Source organism: Prionailurus viverrinus, chromosome E2 (genome assembly GCF_022837055.1).
Source record: "Prionailurus viverrinus isolate Anna chromosome E2, UM_Priviv_1.0, whole genome shotgun sequence".
In the NCBI taxonomy this organism is placed as follows: domain Eukaryota; kingdom Metazoa; phylum Chordata; class Mammalia; order Carnivora; family Felidae; genus Prionailurus; species Prionailurus viverrinus.
Genome location: NC_062575.1, coordinates 8,192,490 through 8,204,040, shown reverse-complemented (window position 1 = coordinate 8,204,040; position 11,551 = coordinate 8,192,490). Strand labels below are relative to the sequence as shown.

The window sequence follows — 11,551 nt, the reverse complement described above, 5'->3', positions numbered from 1 at the left end:
GTCTCTACCAATAAGAGTGATGCGGGGACTTGGCGAGTTTCACTTCTGCCGCTCCCCGACGCAGCTCCCTGTGCCTAGGGTACAATCCAAAGATAGAGCTCCGGGGTGGGCGGGGCTGGAGGGCGACGGGAACTGCAATTGGTGGCTTTGAAGGAGCAGCGGGCGGGAACGGCTGCCGAGAAGAGACACTGCTGGAGATGACCGACTGTAAGAGGTCCGCGCGCGGCGTGGGATCGGGACCTTGAGTGTGGCGGGAGCCTCGAGAAAGCCACATCTCAGGCTTGTGGGGCGACTTTTTCACGTCTGCCACACGTCTCAAGGTGCGGGATTGGCGCTGGGCCTCGGGCAAGAAGTGGGGGACTACAGTTGAGGCCGGGATGAGAGGGCGGTGATACTATCCGTGACGTCACCTCCGCCCGCAGTGGGGCGGGGCCTTACTGGGATGTACGTAAGTTCCGGAGCCTCCGCCAGTTGTCACGTGGCGGGTTATTTAGCTCTCCGACCCTTGGGTTGCTGCTGTGCTGGGAGTCGGGTGTTTTGGTTTTTTTTAAGTCAGCCTTGCATCCGTTTTTTTTCCGTCCGTGCGCCTGTTGTATTTTTCCTAATGCTCCAGTGGCAGCCCTTCCATGTAGATCTACAGAAAAGTTACCTAAAAGGGCTCTTGTCATGCATTCATTCAACAAATATCTTGAGGAGCTGCTATATATATGTATGTATATGTATATATGTGTGTGCGTGTGTGTGTATGTATATATATGTGTGTATATATATATATATATATATGTATGTGTGTATATATATATATATATTTATATATATATATGCGCCAGGCACTTTGCTACTAAGAACTAGAAGTAAAAAGAAATTAGTCACAGGGAATCAGGAGTTTGCTCAAGGGTTTACCAGCTTTATTGGTGAGACTGAATGCTCTCTACCAGAAGTCTGTAGAATGGCATTTTGCAAACTTAACCCAAAATGAAGAATCTTCTGAAGCATTCTAAAAGTGCAAGCTCTCGCGCAGCTGGGTGCCCGACTCCACCCCCACCCCTCTCCCCCCCAGTTCAAATTGATGGAGCCCTGGGAATGCATTTTTACAAGCCTACCCCCTCCCTTTCCCCCTCCCCCCGCCCCGCGCCAGTGTTTTCAGTGGGAGAGGTTGGTTTGATATATCAGTGACTGTTGGACCCTATTTCTTCCCAGGGTATCTCCTCACACACTGCTTACGGAGAATATCTAATATTTCATTCCACATGTATTTATCATTTAGGGATATAGCCATGAATAAGGCAAACATAGTTCCTACTCTAGTGGCTCAATATTTTAAGACAGTAATCAATAGGCAAGATCATTTTAGATAGTTTTGTGAAGACAGTAAGCAATGGAAGGTGGGGAGATACCTTTAGAATGGGTGGTCAGGGGCGCCTGGGTGGCTCAGTTGGTTAAATGTGCAACTCTTGCTTTCAGTTCAGGTCATGATCTCAGGGTTTGTGGGCTCGAGCCCTGAGTGGGCTCTGCGCTGACGGCTTGGAGCCTCTTTGGAATTCTGCCCCTGCCCTGCTCACTCTCTTCGTCTCTCTCTCAAAATAAACAAATTAAAAAAAAAAAAAAAAATGGGTGGGCAGAATAAGCCTCTCTCAGTAGAAGCCATCTGAGCTGAGACCTAAATTCAAGAGTTACCCAGGTGAATAATGTGCATGATGAACCTGAATGTTCTAGGCAGGGGTAACTGCAGGTACAATGAGCCTTCTCTGGAAGTATCCTTCTGTATTAGAGGAACTAAACACCAATGTAGCTGGAGTTCAGAAAGCCAGAGAGAGAGAGAGAGAGAGTGATAGATGATGGGGAGGGAGGCAAGAAGCAAACCCAGGGCCTTATAGACCATGGTGAGGATTTTAGTGTTGACATTAAGGTAGGTTGGTCCTGTATCTGGATAAGAAAACAAATCAGAGTCCATTTTCATGATCTTGATTCTGTTCTGCTCTCTATTATTTTTCTCTTTCTAAAGTCCTAATAGTTCCCCACCTTTTTTTTTTTTCCTGGAAGTGTTGTTTTCAGTATCTTCTTAAAATCATGTTGACTGTCAGTATCTTTTTGGAAATGGGCAATGGTAATAGATTGTATGCAATGTTAAACACTCAAGTGGTAGCATTGAGTCACAGCCTGGATTCCTATAGGGGGATACTTCTCTTTGTCCTTTTGCTAATCTCCTAGGCGTGGTGGAAGTAGATGAGATAGACAGACTGACTTCTGCCCCTTTTCTTAAATTTGGATACCAAGGTCTCGATGCTCTTTCTTGTCAGATAGGCAGAGAATTTAAATTTAAATTCTGCAGACACCTTGCTTCATCTTTGTTGAGAAACCATGCTTGCTTTTGATGTGCCATATATAGATATAGATATAGATATAGATATAGATATAGATTTTTTTTTTTTTTTTAGTTTATTTCTTTTGAGAGAGAACGTGCCCGCACGCATGTTGGGGAAGGGCAGAGAGAGAGGGAGAGAAAGAGAGAATCCAAAGCAGGCTCCGAGCTGCCAGCACAGGTCTCGACGTAGGGCTCAAACTCACAAAAGGCGAGACCATGACCTGAGCCAAAAGGAAGAGTTCATTGCTTAACTGATTGAGCCACCCAGGCACGCCTGTGTACCATATTTTAAAATGGGGGGCAGGGGGAAGATGCCCATCTGTGCCCCCAGATGAGGTAACAGTTGAGATCAGCTGCCACCCTTGGCCCACAGCTTCTGCCCTGAGGAAGGTAATGAAAGGGCTCAGAACCCCCTTCCCAGTGCCACAGCTGTAAGACAGCCACTAAGAGATGCTCCTGAAGATCATTGCCCTTGTCTGTTGCTGAGGGAGCCATGCCAGATTTGGGGCTCAAGACCTTTGGGATGATTGAAGACTCTCCCTGTCAGGCAGCAGGTAGGGAAAGTGAGGTAATAACACTATGTTAGCTGGTAATCCCTTAAATGAGAAAGAGACTGCAGCCCTCTTCACCTCTATCTCTTACTGTGTCCTCTGGACTCCTGCATCCTACTGTTTATCAGCATCTCCTCTTGGAGACTAACAACCTTCAAACTTACATGTTCGAAATGGAATTCTTGAGTTTGCCTCTGCCCACACCTCTAGTCTTCCCCAACTCAGGGGATAGCAGTTCTGTCCTTTCAGCTGCCTGATACAAACATCGGTGTCACTTCTGGTCCCTCTTTCTCTCATAACCCCACATCGAGTCCATCAGGAAATCCCGTGGGCTCTTTCTTAAAAGCAGATCCAGAATCTGACCTCTTCCCAACGCTCCCCCTCAGTCCACCATCATCTCCTATCTGCATTGCAGCAGCCTCCTACCTGGCTTCCTGCTTCCGCCCTCCACCCCCTCCAAGACAGTAGCCAGATTGATCCTGGTAGAAAACCTAAACAGGAGCATATCCCACCTCTTCTCAGGATCTTCCAGCAGCCAGTGTCTGTCAGAGTAGAAGCCATCATCGTGGCAGTGACCCCTGGGCCCTCCGTATTCTCTGACCTTATTACCTCCTCTGTGCCTCCTTACTGTCTACACTGTGGCCTCACTGGAGGCATCCTTCACATCCTTCACTGTTCCTTGAAAGCCCCAGGGCTTTTGCACTTGCTGTACCCTTTGCCCAGCAAGTTCTTTCACCAGCCAGCCACATGGCTCACTCTTTCTTCCAAGTACGGGCTCAACTGTCATCTGTATGAGGCCTCCTCATTCCATCCCCACCACCCCAACTTGTTCCCAGCCTGCTCCACTTTAACTATGGTTCGTTTCCTAATTGCTCTGTTTTCTCTGCAGCACTTACCACTTTTAACACAGTTTATGATTTTCTTGTTGCTTCTCTCTCCCCACTAGAATGGATGCTCACACTAGCAGGGTTTTTGTCTTTTTATTTTTTTAAGTTTTTATTTATTTATTAGAGAATGAGCAGGGTAGGAGCAGGGGAGGGGCGGGGGGGGGGGTGGATGATCTGAAACAGGCTCTGTGCTAACAGCAGAGAGCCCAATACAGGGCTCAGACTCACAAACTGTGAGATCATGACCTAAGCCAAAGTCCATTGTTTAACCAACTGAGTCACTCAGGCGCCCTGGGATTTTTGTCTTTTTGGTTAAAGGTGTATCTCTCCCCCATGCCTGCAGAAGTGCCTGGCACACATGGGTGCTCAGATTTTGTTACGTGAATGAGTAAATGAGTGAATGATTTACCTGTCATTCCCATCAAAAGGTTAAAACACTCTAGCCTGTCAAGGAGAGGGAGCACTAATTTTTAAAACCTCCAAAGCCATTTAAATATGTGGCTTAAGGAGAGAAGAATCAAATCCTCCATTTGAAACACTTTGCAGAATGCCTGAAAAAAAGGTAAACGTTTGGGTTTTTGACCTACAAATCAAAATCCTGGCTAAAAACATGCTGAAAAATTCCATTAAGTTAACCTTTGATGTTTGATTAATACTTTGCTGTGCTGTTTTTGTTTTTATTGAAGTGCCAAAGAAATGGATGAAACTGTTGCCGAGTTTATCAAGAGGACCATCTTGAAAATCCCAATGACTGAAATGATGACAATCCTCAAAGCCTGGGATTTTTTGCCTGAAAATCAACTGCAGACAGTAAACTTCCGGCAGAGAAAGGAATCTCTCGTTCAGGACTTGGTTCTGCTCTGTGAGGTGATAACAGTGTTCAAGATGATGAACCTTAAGCATCATGCAACCCCTTTGGTTTTTTCTTTTAATAAGATTTTTTTTAATAAGGTTTTTTTTTTAATGTTTATTTTTGAGAGAGAGAGAGAGAGAGAGAGAGAGAGAGCAAGCATGAGCAGGGGAGGTGCAGAGAGAGAGAGAGAGGGATGTAGGGTCTGAAGTGGGCTCTGCACTGACAGCAGTGAGCCCAGTATAGGGCTCAAACTCAACAAACCGTGAGATCATGACCTGAGTCAGATGCTCAACCGACTGAGCCACCCGGGCGCTCCAAAGGTTTTCTTTCTTTTTTCAGTGTTTATTTATTTTGAGAGGGTATGAGTGGAGGAGGGGAAGAGAGAGAATCCCAGGCAGGCTTCCTTCTGTCAGCATGGAACCCAGAGCAGGGCTCGATCTCAGAAACTGAGATCATGACCTGAGCCGAAATCAACAGTCAGACACTTAACTCACTGAGCCACCCAGGCGCCCCACTTCCTTTTTTGAGTCTAAAAGAAATTTAGTGCAGCTGCTAAGCTGTGAAAGGATGTGGGCTACCTCCTACTACAGTGAGGAAGAAGCTAATTTTTGATTGGCTTTTTCAACTTCCAAAGAATGCCTACATATCAGTAAGAAAGTGACCACCATGGGGGAAAATACAATCCATACAAGTTAAAATAATGAGAAGTATTCTTTTTTTACCTATTAGATTTTGCACCTAAAGATGAAAAGGCTAATACTCAGATGTGTTGGTAAAATTGTATGGGAAGAGACCCCCCTCTTTCATGTATATTGATTAACTTTTCGTTTTAAAACAATTTCAGATTTTCAGAAAAGTTGCAAGCATAAGTATAAAGAACGCCCCTATTCCTGTACATTCTCCCCTCACTCACTTTTAAATAGATATGCTTTATGACCCAGCAATTCGACTGTGGGAGATTTATATGGAAAAATTAACAAAAAACAAGGAGGTGGGGCACCTGGGTGGCTCAGTCAGTTAAGCGACCGACTTTGGCTCAGGTCATAATCTCGCAGTTTATGGGTTCAAACCTTGCGTCAGCTATGCTGACATCTCAGAGCCTGTAGCCTACTCTGGATTCTGTCTCGCTCTCTCTCTGCCCGTCCCCAGCTCGCTCTCTCTCTCTCTCTCTCTCCCAGAAATAAACATTAAAAAATTAAAAAAAAAAAAAAAGAGGTATAAGTATTATAATCGATACTCATATACTTAGGTAAAAACATGTAAGTATTTATACATAAATAAGATGTTAAGTAGCCTTGTTTAAAAAATAAAAAATTGGAAATAGTTGCACATAGGAGAATAATGTTACGTCCACATAACAAAATATTCTTCAGCCATTAAATAAGATAAACTCGATCTTTATGTACAACATCAAAAAACAATATATAATATGCATGATGTCAATGGATGTGTGTAGGGCATTGGTTCTCAACCAGGACAACTTTGCCTGCAGTGTCTGGAGACATTTTTGCTTGTCAAACCTGTGGGAATACTACTGGCTCATGCTGGGCAGAGGCCAGAATGTTCCTTAACACGCTGGGACAGCCCTCCACACATAGAATTATCCGCCTCTGAATGTCAGTAATGCCCACTTGGGAAACCCTGATGTAGAGGAAGTTTAGAGGGATACAGCTGATTAAAAAACAAAACAGGAAGTTGAAAGTGATGAATGAGGAGTAGATTGTAGGGGGAGGAGTGGAGAGTGCCTTTACCGAGACAGGAGTCGGGTGTATCTGCTACTTGGCAGGAGAGCAGAGATCGGTGACACTCGTTCTAAGCAACTCTAAAATGTGCCGTAAGTGTAGCAGAACCCAACTATACCCCACGTTCACTCAGTATTTTATCTTCTCTTTCAGAGTAAGCGTGCAAGTCTCCGTGACGCAGCCCTTTTAGACATCATTTGTGAGTGTCGGTGATTTGTATTCACACTTACCCCATCCCCTTTTGTCAGAGAGGCAGTTCTGGATGTCAGTCAGGTGGACCTGGTTTCAGTCCCTCCTCTGTCACTTACCAGTCTCCAGTCCTTCACCCGGTCACATGGCTTTGCTAGGCCTAGACTCCTCCCAAGAAAAATGGGGAAACAATAGTACCTACTTCACAGGGTCGTTGGGAGGGTTCAATAAGATAATGCTTGAAAAGCTCTTTTAGCACGGTCACTGGCACACACTAAGCACGTTTGTTAGGCTCTGTATCTTTAACAGAAATTGAAAATAAATTTCCGAGAATTTGTTCCTATTACGGTGTGACTTGTTACCTCTCCTCCCCTTCCATTTCTTTTTTTTTCCCCCCTTCATACCCTAGGTTTCTTCTCTGTATTTTCTTCTTTAAGATGTTTACTTCCCTCATCAGGAGGCAACAGACTGTGGAGTCTAAGAACACGGGCTCCAGGGCCAGATTTCTCGGGTTCGGTTCATGGCTCTGTCATTGTCTCCCTGTGAGTCCTGGCGGAGGCCCTTGACATCTCCCTGCCTTGGTATTATCATTGGACAAACCTCTGTAATGATGATGATGTCGCATAAGGTGACAGTGAGGATGAAATGAGTCCATGTCATGTTCTTAAAACAAAGTCTGGTATGGGGCGCCTGGGTGGCTCAGTCGGCTGAGTGTCTGACTTCGGCTCAGGCCGTGATCTCGCAGTTCATGAACTCGAGCCCCACATCAGGCTCTGTGCCGACTGCTCAGATTCTGTGTCTCCCTCTCTCTCTGCCCCTCCCATGCTCACACTCTGTCTCTCAAAAATAAATAGTAAACAAGGGGGTGCCTGAGTGGCTCAGTCGGTTAAGCTTCTGACTTGGGCTCGGCTCATGATCTTACAGTTGGGGCAGTAGGTTCGAGCCCCACACCGGGCTCTGTGCTGACAACTCAGAGTCGGGGGCTGCTGCAGATTCTGTGTCTCCCTCTCTGCTCCTGCCCCGCTCGTACTCTGTCTCTCTCTCTCTCTCAAAAATAAATAAACATTAAAAAAATAATAATAAAATAAATAAAGAGTAAACATTAAAAAACAAAAAAATTCTTAAAAAAAAAAACCTGGTATTTACTAATTAATCATTATCAGTTGATACTAACTGCCTCCTGTGACCTGGGGCATAACAACATTCATCTTTATATTCCGCTCCAACTACAAAATAGCTGAATTCATTTAGCGCATCTGCCTCTGGTTGAGTGTGTCTCATTTTCAGTGACTGGATGATGTCTAGACCGTAAAGGGTAGATCCACATAGTTCCCCTTTCTCACGCATTTGTTCACATGTTCTTTGACTACTACCACGCAGTGGGCTGTATGCTAGGCACTGCTGGATCCAACAGGTTGATTCATACTCTCTTAAGAGGCCCCAGTCTCGGGGGGGAAACAGGTCACCGAGTGACACAAATGCATTCTCACAGACTGTCGCAAGTGCTGGGAAGGAGAAAAGGCAGGGGGTCTGTGAGACCAGAGGGGGGTCGGCCACACCAAGGGTTTAGGAAAGACTTGCTTGAAGACGTGAGCTGAGAGCCACAAAGGATGAGTGGCATTAACTAGGCAAAGGGGAAAGGGGACATAAAGGAGCAGGAGAGCAAAGGGCACAGCACCAGAAGGTCTTGGAGCAGGAGGGTAAGTAGGGGAGCAGAGAGAAGGTGGGAGATGGGAGTCCGGTGCTGCAGGAGGGGGTCAAAACAAATGAGGCATGGGTGGGGGGATAATTCAGAGACTCAGAAGCCCCTCGAAGGATTGCACTCTTTATTCTAAGAATAAACCCAAGCCCTCCAAAGATTATGAGCAAGAAAAGAATCAGGTTCTTGTTTTTTCAAAACTCTCAGTGCAGAGACAGGGACGAGAGAGGACGGGAGAGACCCAACAGCAGCCTGTTGGAGCAGCCAAGCGAGACAGGGATATAGCCTGAGTGAGTTGGGGGGGGTGGGGGGATGGAGAGAAGAGAGCGGGGGCAGGAAATGCAAGGGTTAAAGCGGACTGGACTTGGCTGGTAGCTCAGTCCTAGCAGAGTGAGCTCCCGGGTAGCTGTAAGTGCTATGGAGGAAAGCAGGGCACAGGGCGCAGTGGGCGGGTGCTTTGGGCAGGGGATCTGGGCAGGCTGCTGTGCATAGGTGGCCTCCCAGTAGAGACCAGAATGAAGGGCACCTCGAGCTCGGAGAAGAGGGCTCCCGACAAAGGGAACAGCCAGTGCGAACACCAGTCGTGAGGAGCACAGCATCCCTGTTCTGCTGGCTGAGTGAGGGGTTCCATGGAGGAGACCCGTGTGGGAATAGAAGAAATGGTCTAAGTAAGAGTAGATGCGAAACCTCTACTATATTGAGTAATGCTTTATGATTTGTTTTAGTTGTCTGGGGGAAATTTAATCCACGTAAAATTTATATTTGAATAAAAATGTGTATGACCTAGTTGATAAGTTACTATTATTTTCTCTGGCATCATATTACATTAAATACATATTTAAAATAGGTATGTATAAGCACGTTACTTGAGAGTTCTGTGATGTGATAGTAATAAGCTCTTCCCCCCTCTCTCAGATACTCAATTTCATCGGCACCAGAAAGTTTGGGATGTTTTCCAAATGAGTAAAGAACCAGGTAATGTTTTCCATTTTTTTTTAATTTAACTTTATTTTATTTTTAGTAATCTCTACACCCAACGTGGGACTCGAACTCACAACCCCCAAGATCAAGAGTCACATGCTTTTCCAACTAGGCCAGCCAGGCACCCCGGTGTTTTCCATTTTAAACTGAAATTTATATTTTATATTTTGGCATTTTTAAAAGGAATACTAATATGTTCCTCTGAAATGTCTCTTCTTTTGGGGGCACCTGGGTGGCTCAGTTGGTTAAGTGTCTGACTCTTGCTTTCAGCTCAGGTCATGATCTCATGGTTCGTGGGATTGAGCCCCAAGTCAGGCTCTGTACTGACAGTGTGGGGTCTGCTTAGGGCTCTCTCTCTCTCCCTCTCTCTGCTACTGCCCTGCGGGCGCTCTCTCTCTCTCTCTCTCTCTCTCTCTCTCTCTTACTCTATCTCTCACATAAATAAATAAACAAAAAAAAAATTTTTTTAAATGTCTCTTCTTTCACAATGAGTAATTTCACAATTACTCTTTTGTGGGAAAAATGAGAAGTATATTCAGTGACACTGTATCCAAGGTACCGGCAGCATTGGTATGATTAGATCAGTGTCCCTCTTTGACGTTGCACAAAATACTTAGCTTCAGAGTCCTTGCACATGTATTTCTTGAACCTTTGTCTTTATTGATTTGTCTTTACTTTCTCTTGACCTTGACAGGTGAAGACGTTGACCTTTTTGATATGGAACGATTCAAAAGTTCATTTGAGAAAATTCTTCGGAGAGCATTAAAAAATGTAAGAATAAAATTTATCTGAATCTCCACGAAATTCAGTTTCAAGGCATCTGTGCAGTTAAAATTTGCTACTACCTTGGTTTGTGTTTGTTTTTTGTATTTGTAAGAATTTTAATTAATTTTAATTAGTAATATCCCATACTATTCTAGGCCAGATCAGAGATAAATCCTACTTCCTTATAGAAACTTTTCCTACCCCTTACCTGTCAATTTGAGGCCAATTGCTTCTTTCTCAAGAGGAGCATCACGCACCAGAACTATCTGGAGTGATGGAAATGTTCTGTGTCCACGCCACTGGTACACGGGCTAGTAACCACATGTGGCTATGGAGCAGTTGCAATGTGGCCAGCATGACTGAGAAACTACTACGTTAATCTCATGTAACTGTAGTGAATTTCAGGCCAGTGGCTACGGTATCGGTCGGTGTCACTCTGGAGCACCCGTAGAATCTTCAGCTCCCCTCCACTGTCCACAGGTACCACCGAGTATCTTCTCGTAGGCTGAGGCAGTCGTGTTTTTAACAGCCTCCCTTATTTCATTCTCTTCCCACCTCAATCTGCCTCAGTCCTGCTTGCATGGAAAGACAGGACCTATCACTGTCCCCGTGCTCTGGCTGCCCGCTCCAGAAGAGTGGTGTTCCCTCTTCATATGCAGACTCCACGACGTGGTCTTTATGTCTCTTCAGCTCACGCTTTGTGACGTCTGCCATACTTGTATGCACACCCTCGTCACTGAGCATCTTCCCTCATTTCTTTTCTTACGGAGACCCTTCTGTGTGACGTTTGAATCCCCCCCAACCCCCGCATCCTCAGAGGGCCCACCTGCCTTGTTCTCTGTTCTCCATCCCATTTGTAATCGCTTCTCTACCGCTTCCCACTCTACTTCTTATAAGCTTGCTCCGGTCTTGGTGGAACGACATCCATTCTCCATGCTCGTCCTCAAGCTCTGTTCTTTCTATCACAACACTCTTGGGAGGAAATATTTATTTCTTGCCCCCGATGTGTCCTTCACAGGGAGGGGGTCCCATAGGCCCAATGGCACCGGCGTCCCTCCACCATCCCCTTCACCTTTCTCTGGAAGGAGCGCCAACTTAACCTGAGTGAGAGCAGGTGCCCACAGGGACACCCGTTCTGATCTGTTTGTCCAGGGCCAGCTCTGCCCCTACCAGTGGAGGCTTCCCAGAGTGGTTATGCCACCACTTATGTGGTTAGGTCTGCTGGACTGGATTTTGTTATCTGGAGGGCCGCCTGCCTGTGGATATGAGCCAGTCCCCATTTCTTGGTACATATGTGTTGGCCTCACCTGCCAACTCTTTTGCCTTATTCTCAGTTGATCCAGAAGGACAGGGAAGAAGGGTGGTATTTAGTGGCCCCCTTCATAAACCTCCCCCAAAAGACCATTTGAAAGGGTAATGCAGGGCCACCTGGGTGGCTCAGTCAGTTAAGCGTCCGACTTCAGCTCAGGTCATGATCTCACAGCTCGTGGGTTCGAGCCCTGCATCAGGCTCTGTGCTG

At 45.8% G+C, this 11,551-nt stretch overlaps 1 protein-coding gene across 5 annotated transcripts in view; it reads left to right on the top strand.

Annotated features, from left to right (window-relative positions):
- The first annotated feature begins 183 nt into the window (after positions 1-183).
- CENPN (centromere protein N) overlaps positions 184-11,551 on the top strand; it is a 47,027-nt gene continuing 35,659 nt past the window's right edge. For 3 of the 5 annotated variants that reach the window (XR_007147444.1, XR_007147445.1, XM_047836220.1), the window contains exons 1-5: positions 184-320; positions 4,490-4,670; positions 6,552-6,597; positions 9,202-9,261; positions 9,962-10,038. Coding sequence is in view for 3 of the 5 variants with exons in the window: in XM_047836220.1 (XP_047692176.1) it covers positions 4,500-4,670; positions 6,552-6,597; positions 9,202-9,261; positions 9,962-10,038 (354 nt within the window). In the remaining 2 variants the exon portion in view is untranslated. Of the gene's footprint in view, positions 321-520; positions 710-4,263; positions 4,366-4,489; positions 4,671-6,551; positions 6,598-9,201; positions 9,262-9,961; positions 10,039-11,551 lie in introns of those variants that run through there. The other 2 variants (XM_047836221.1, XM_047836222.1) reach the window with 2 other exon arrangements.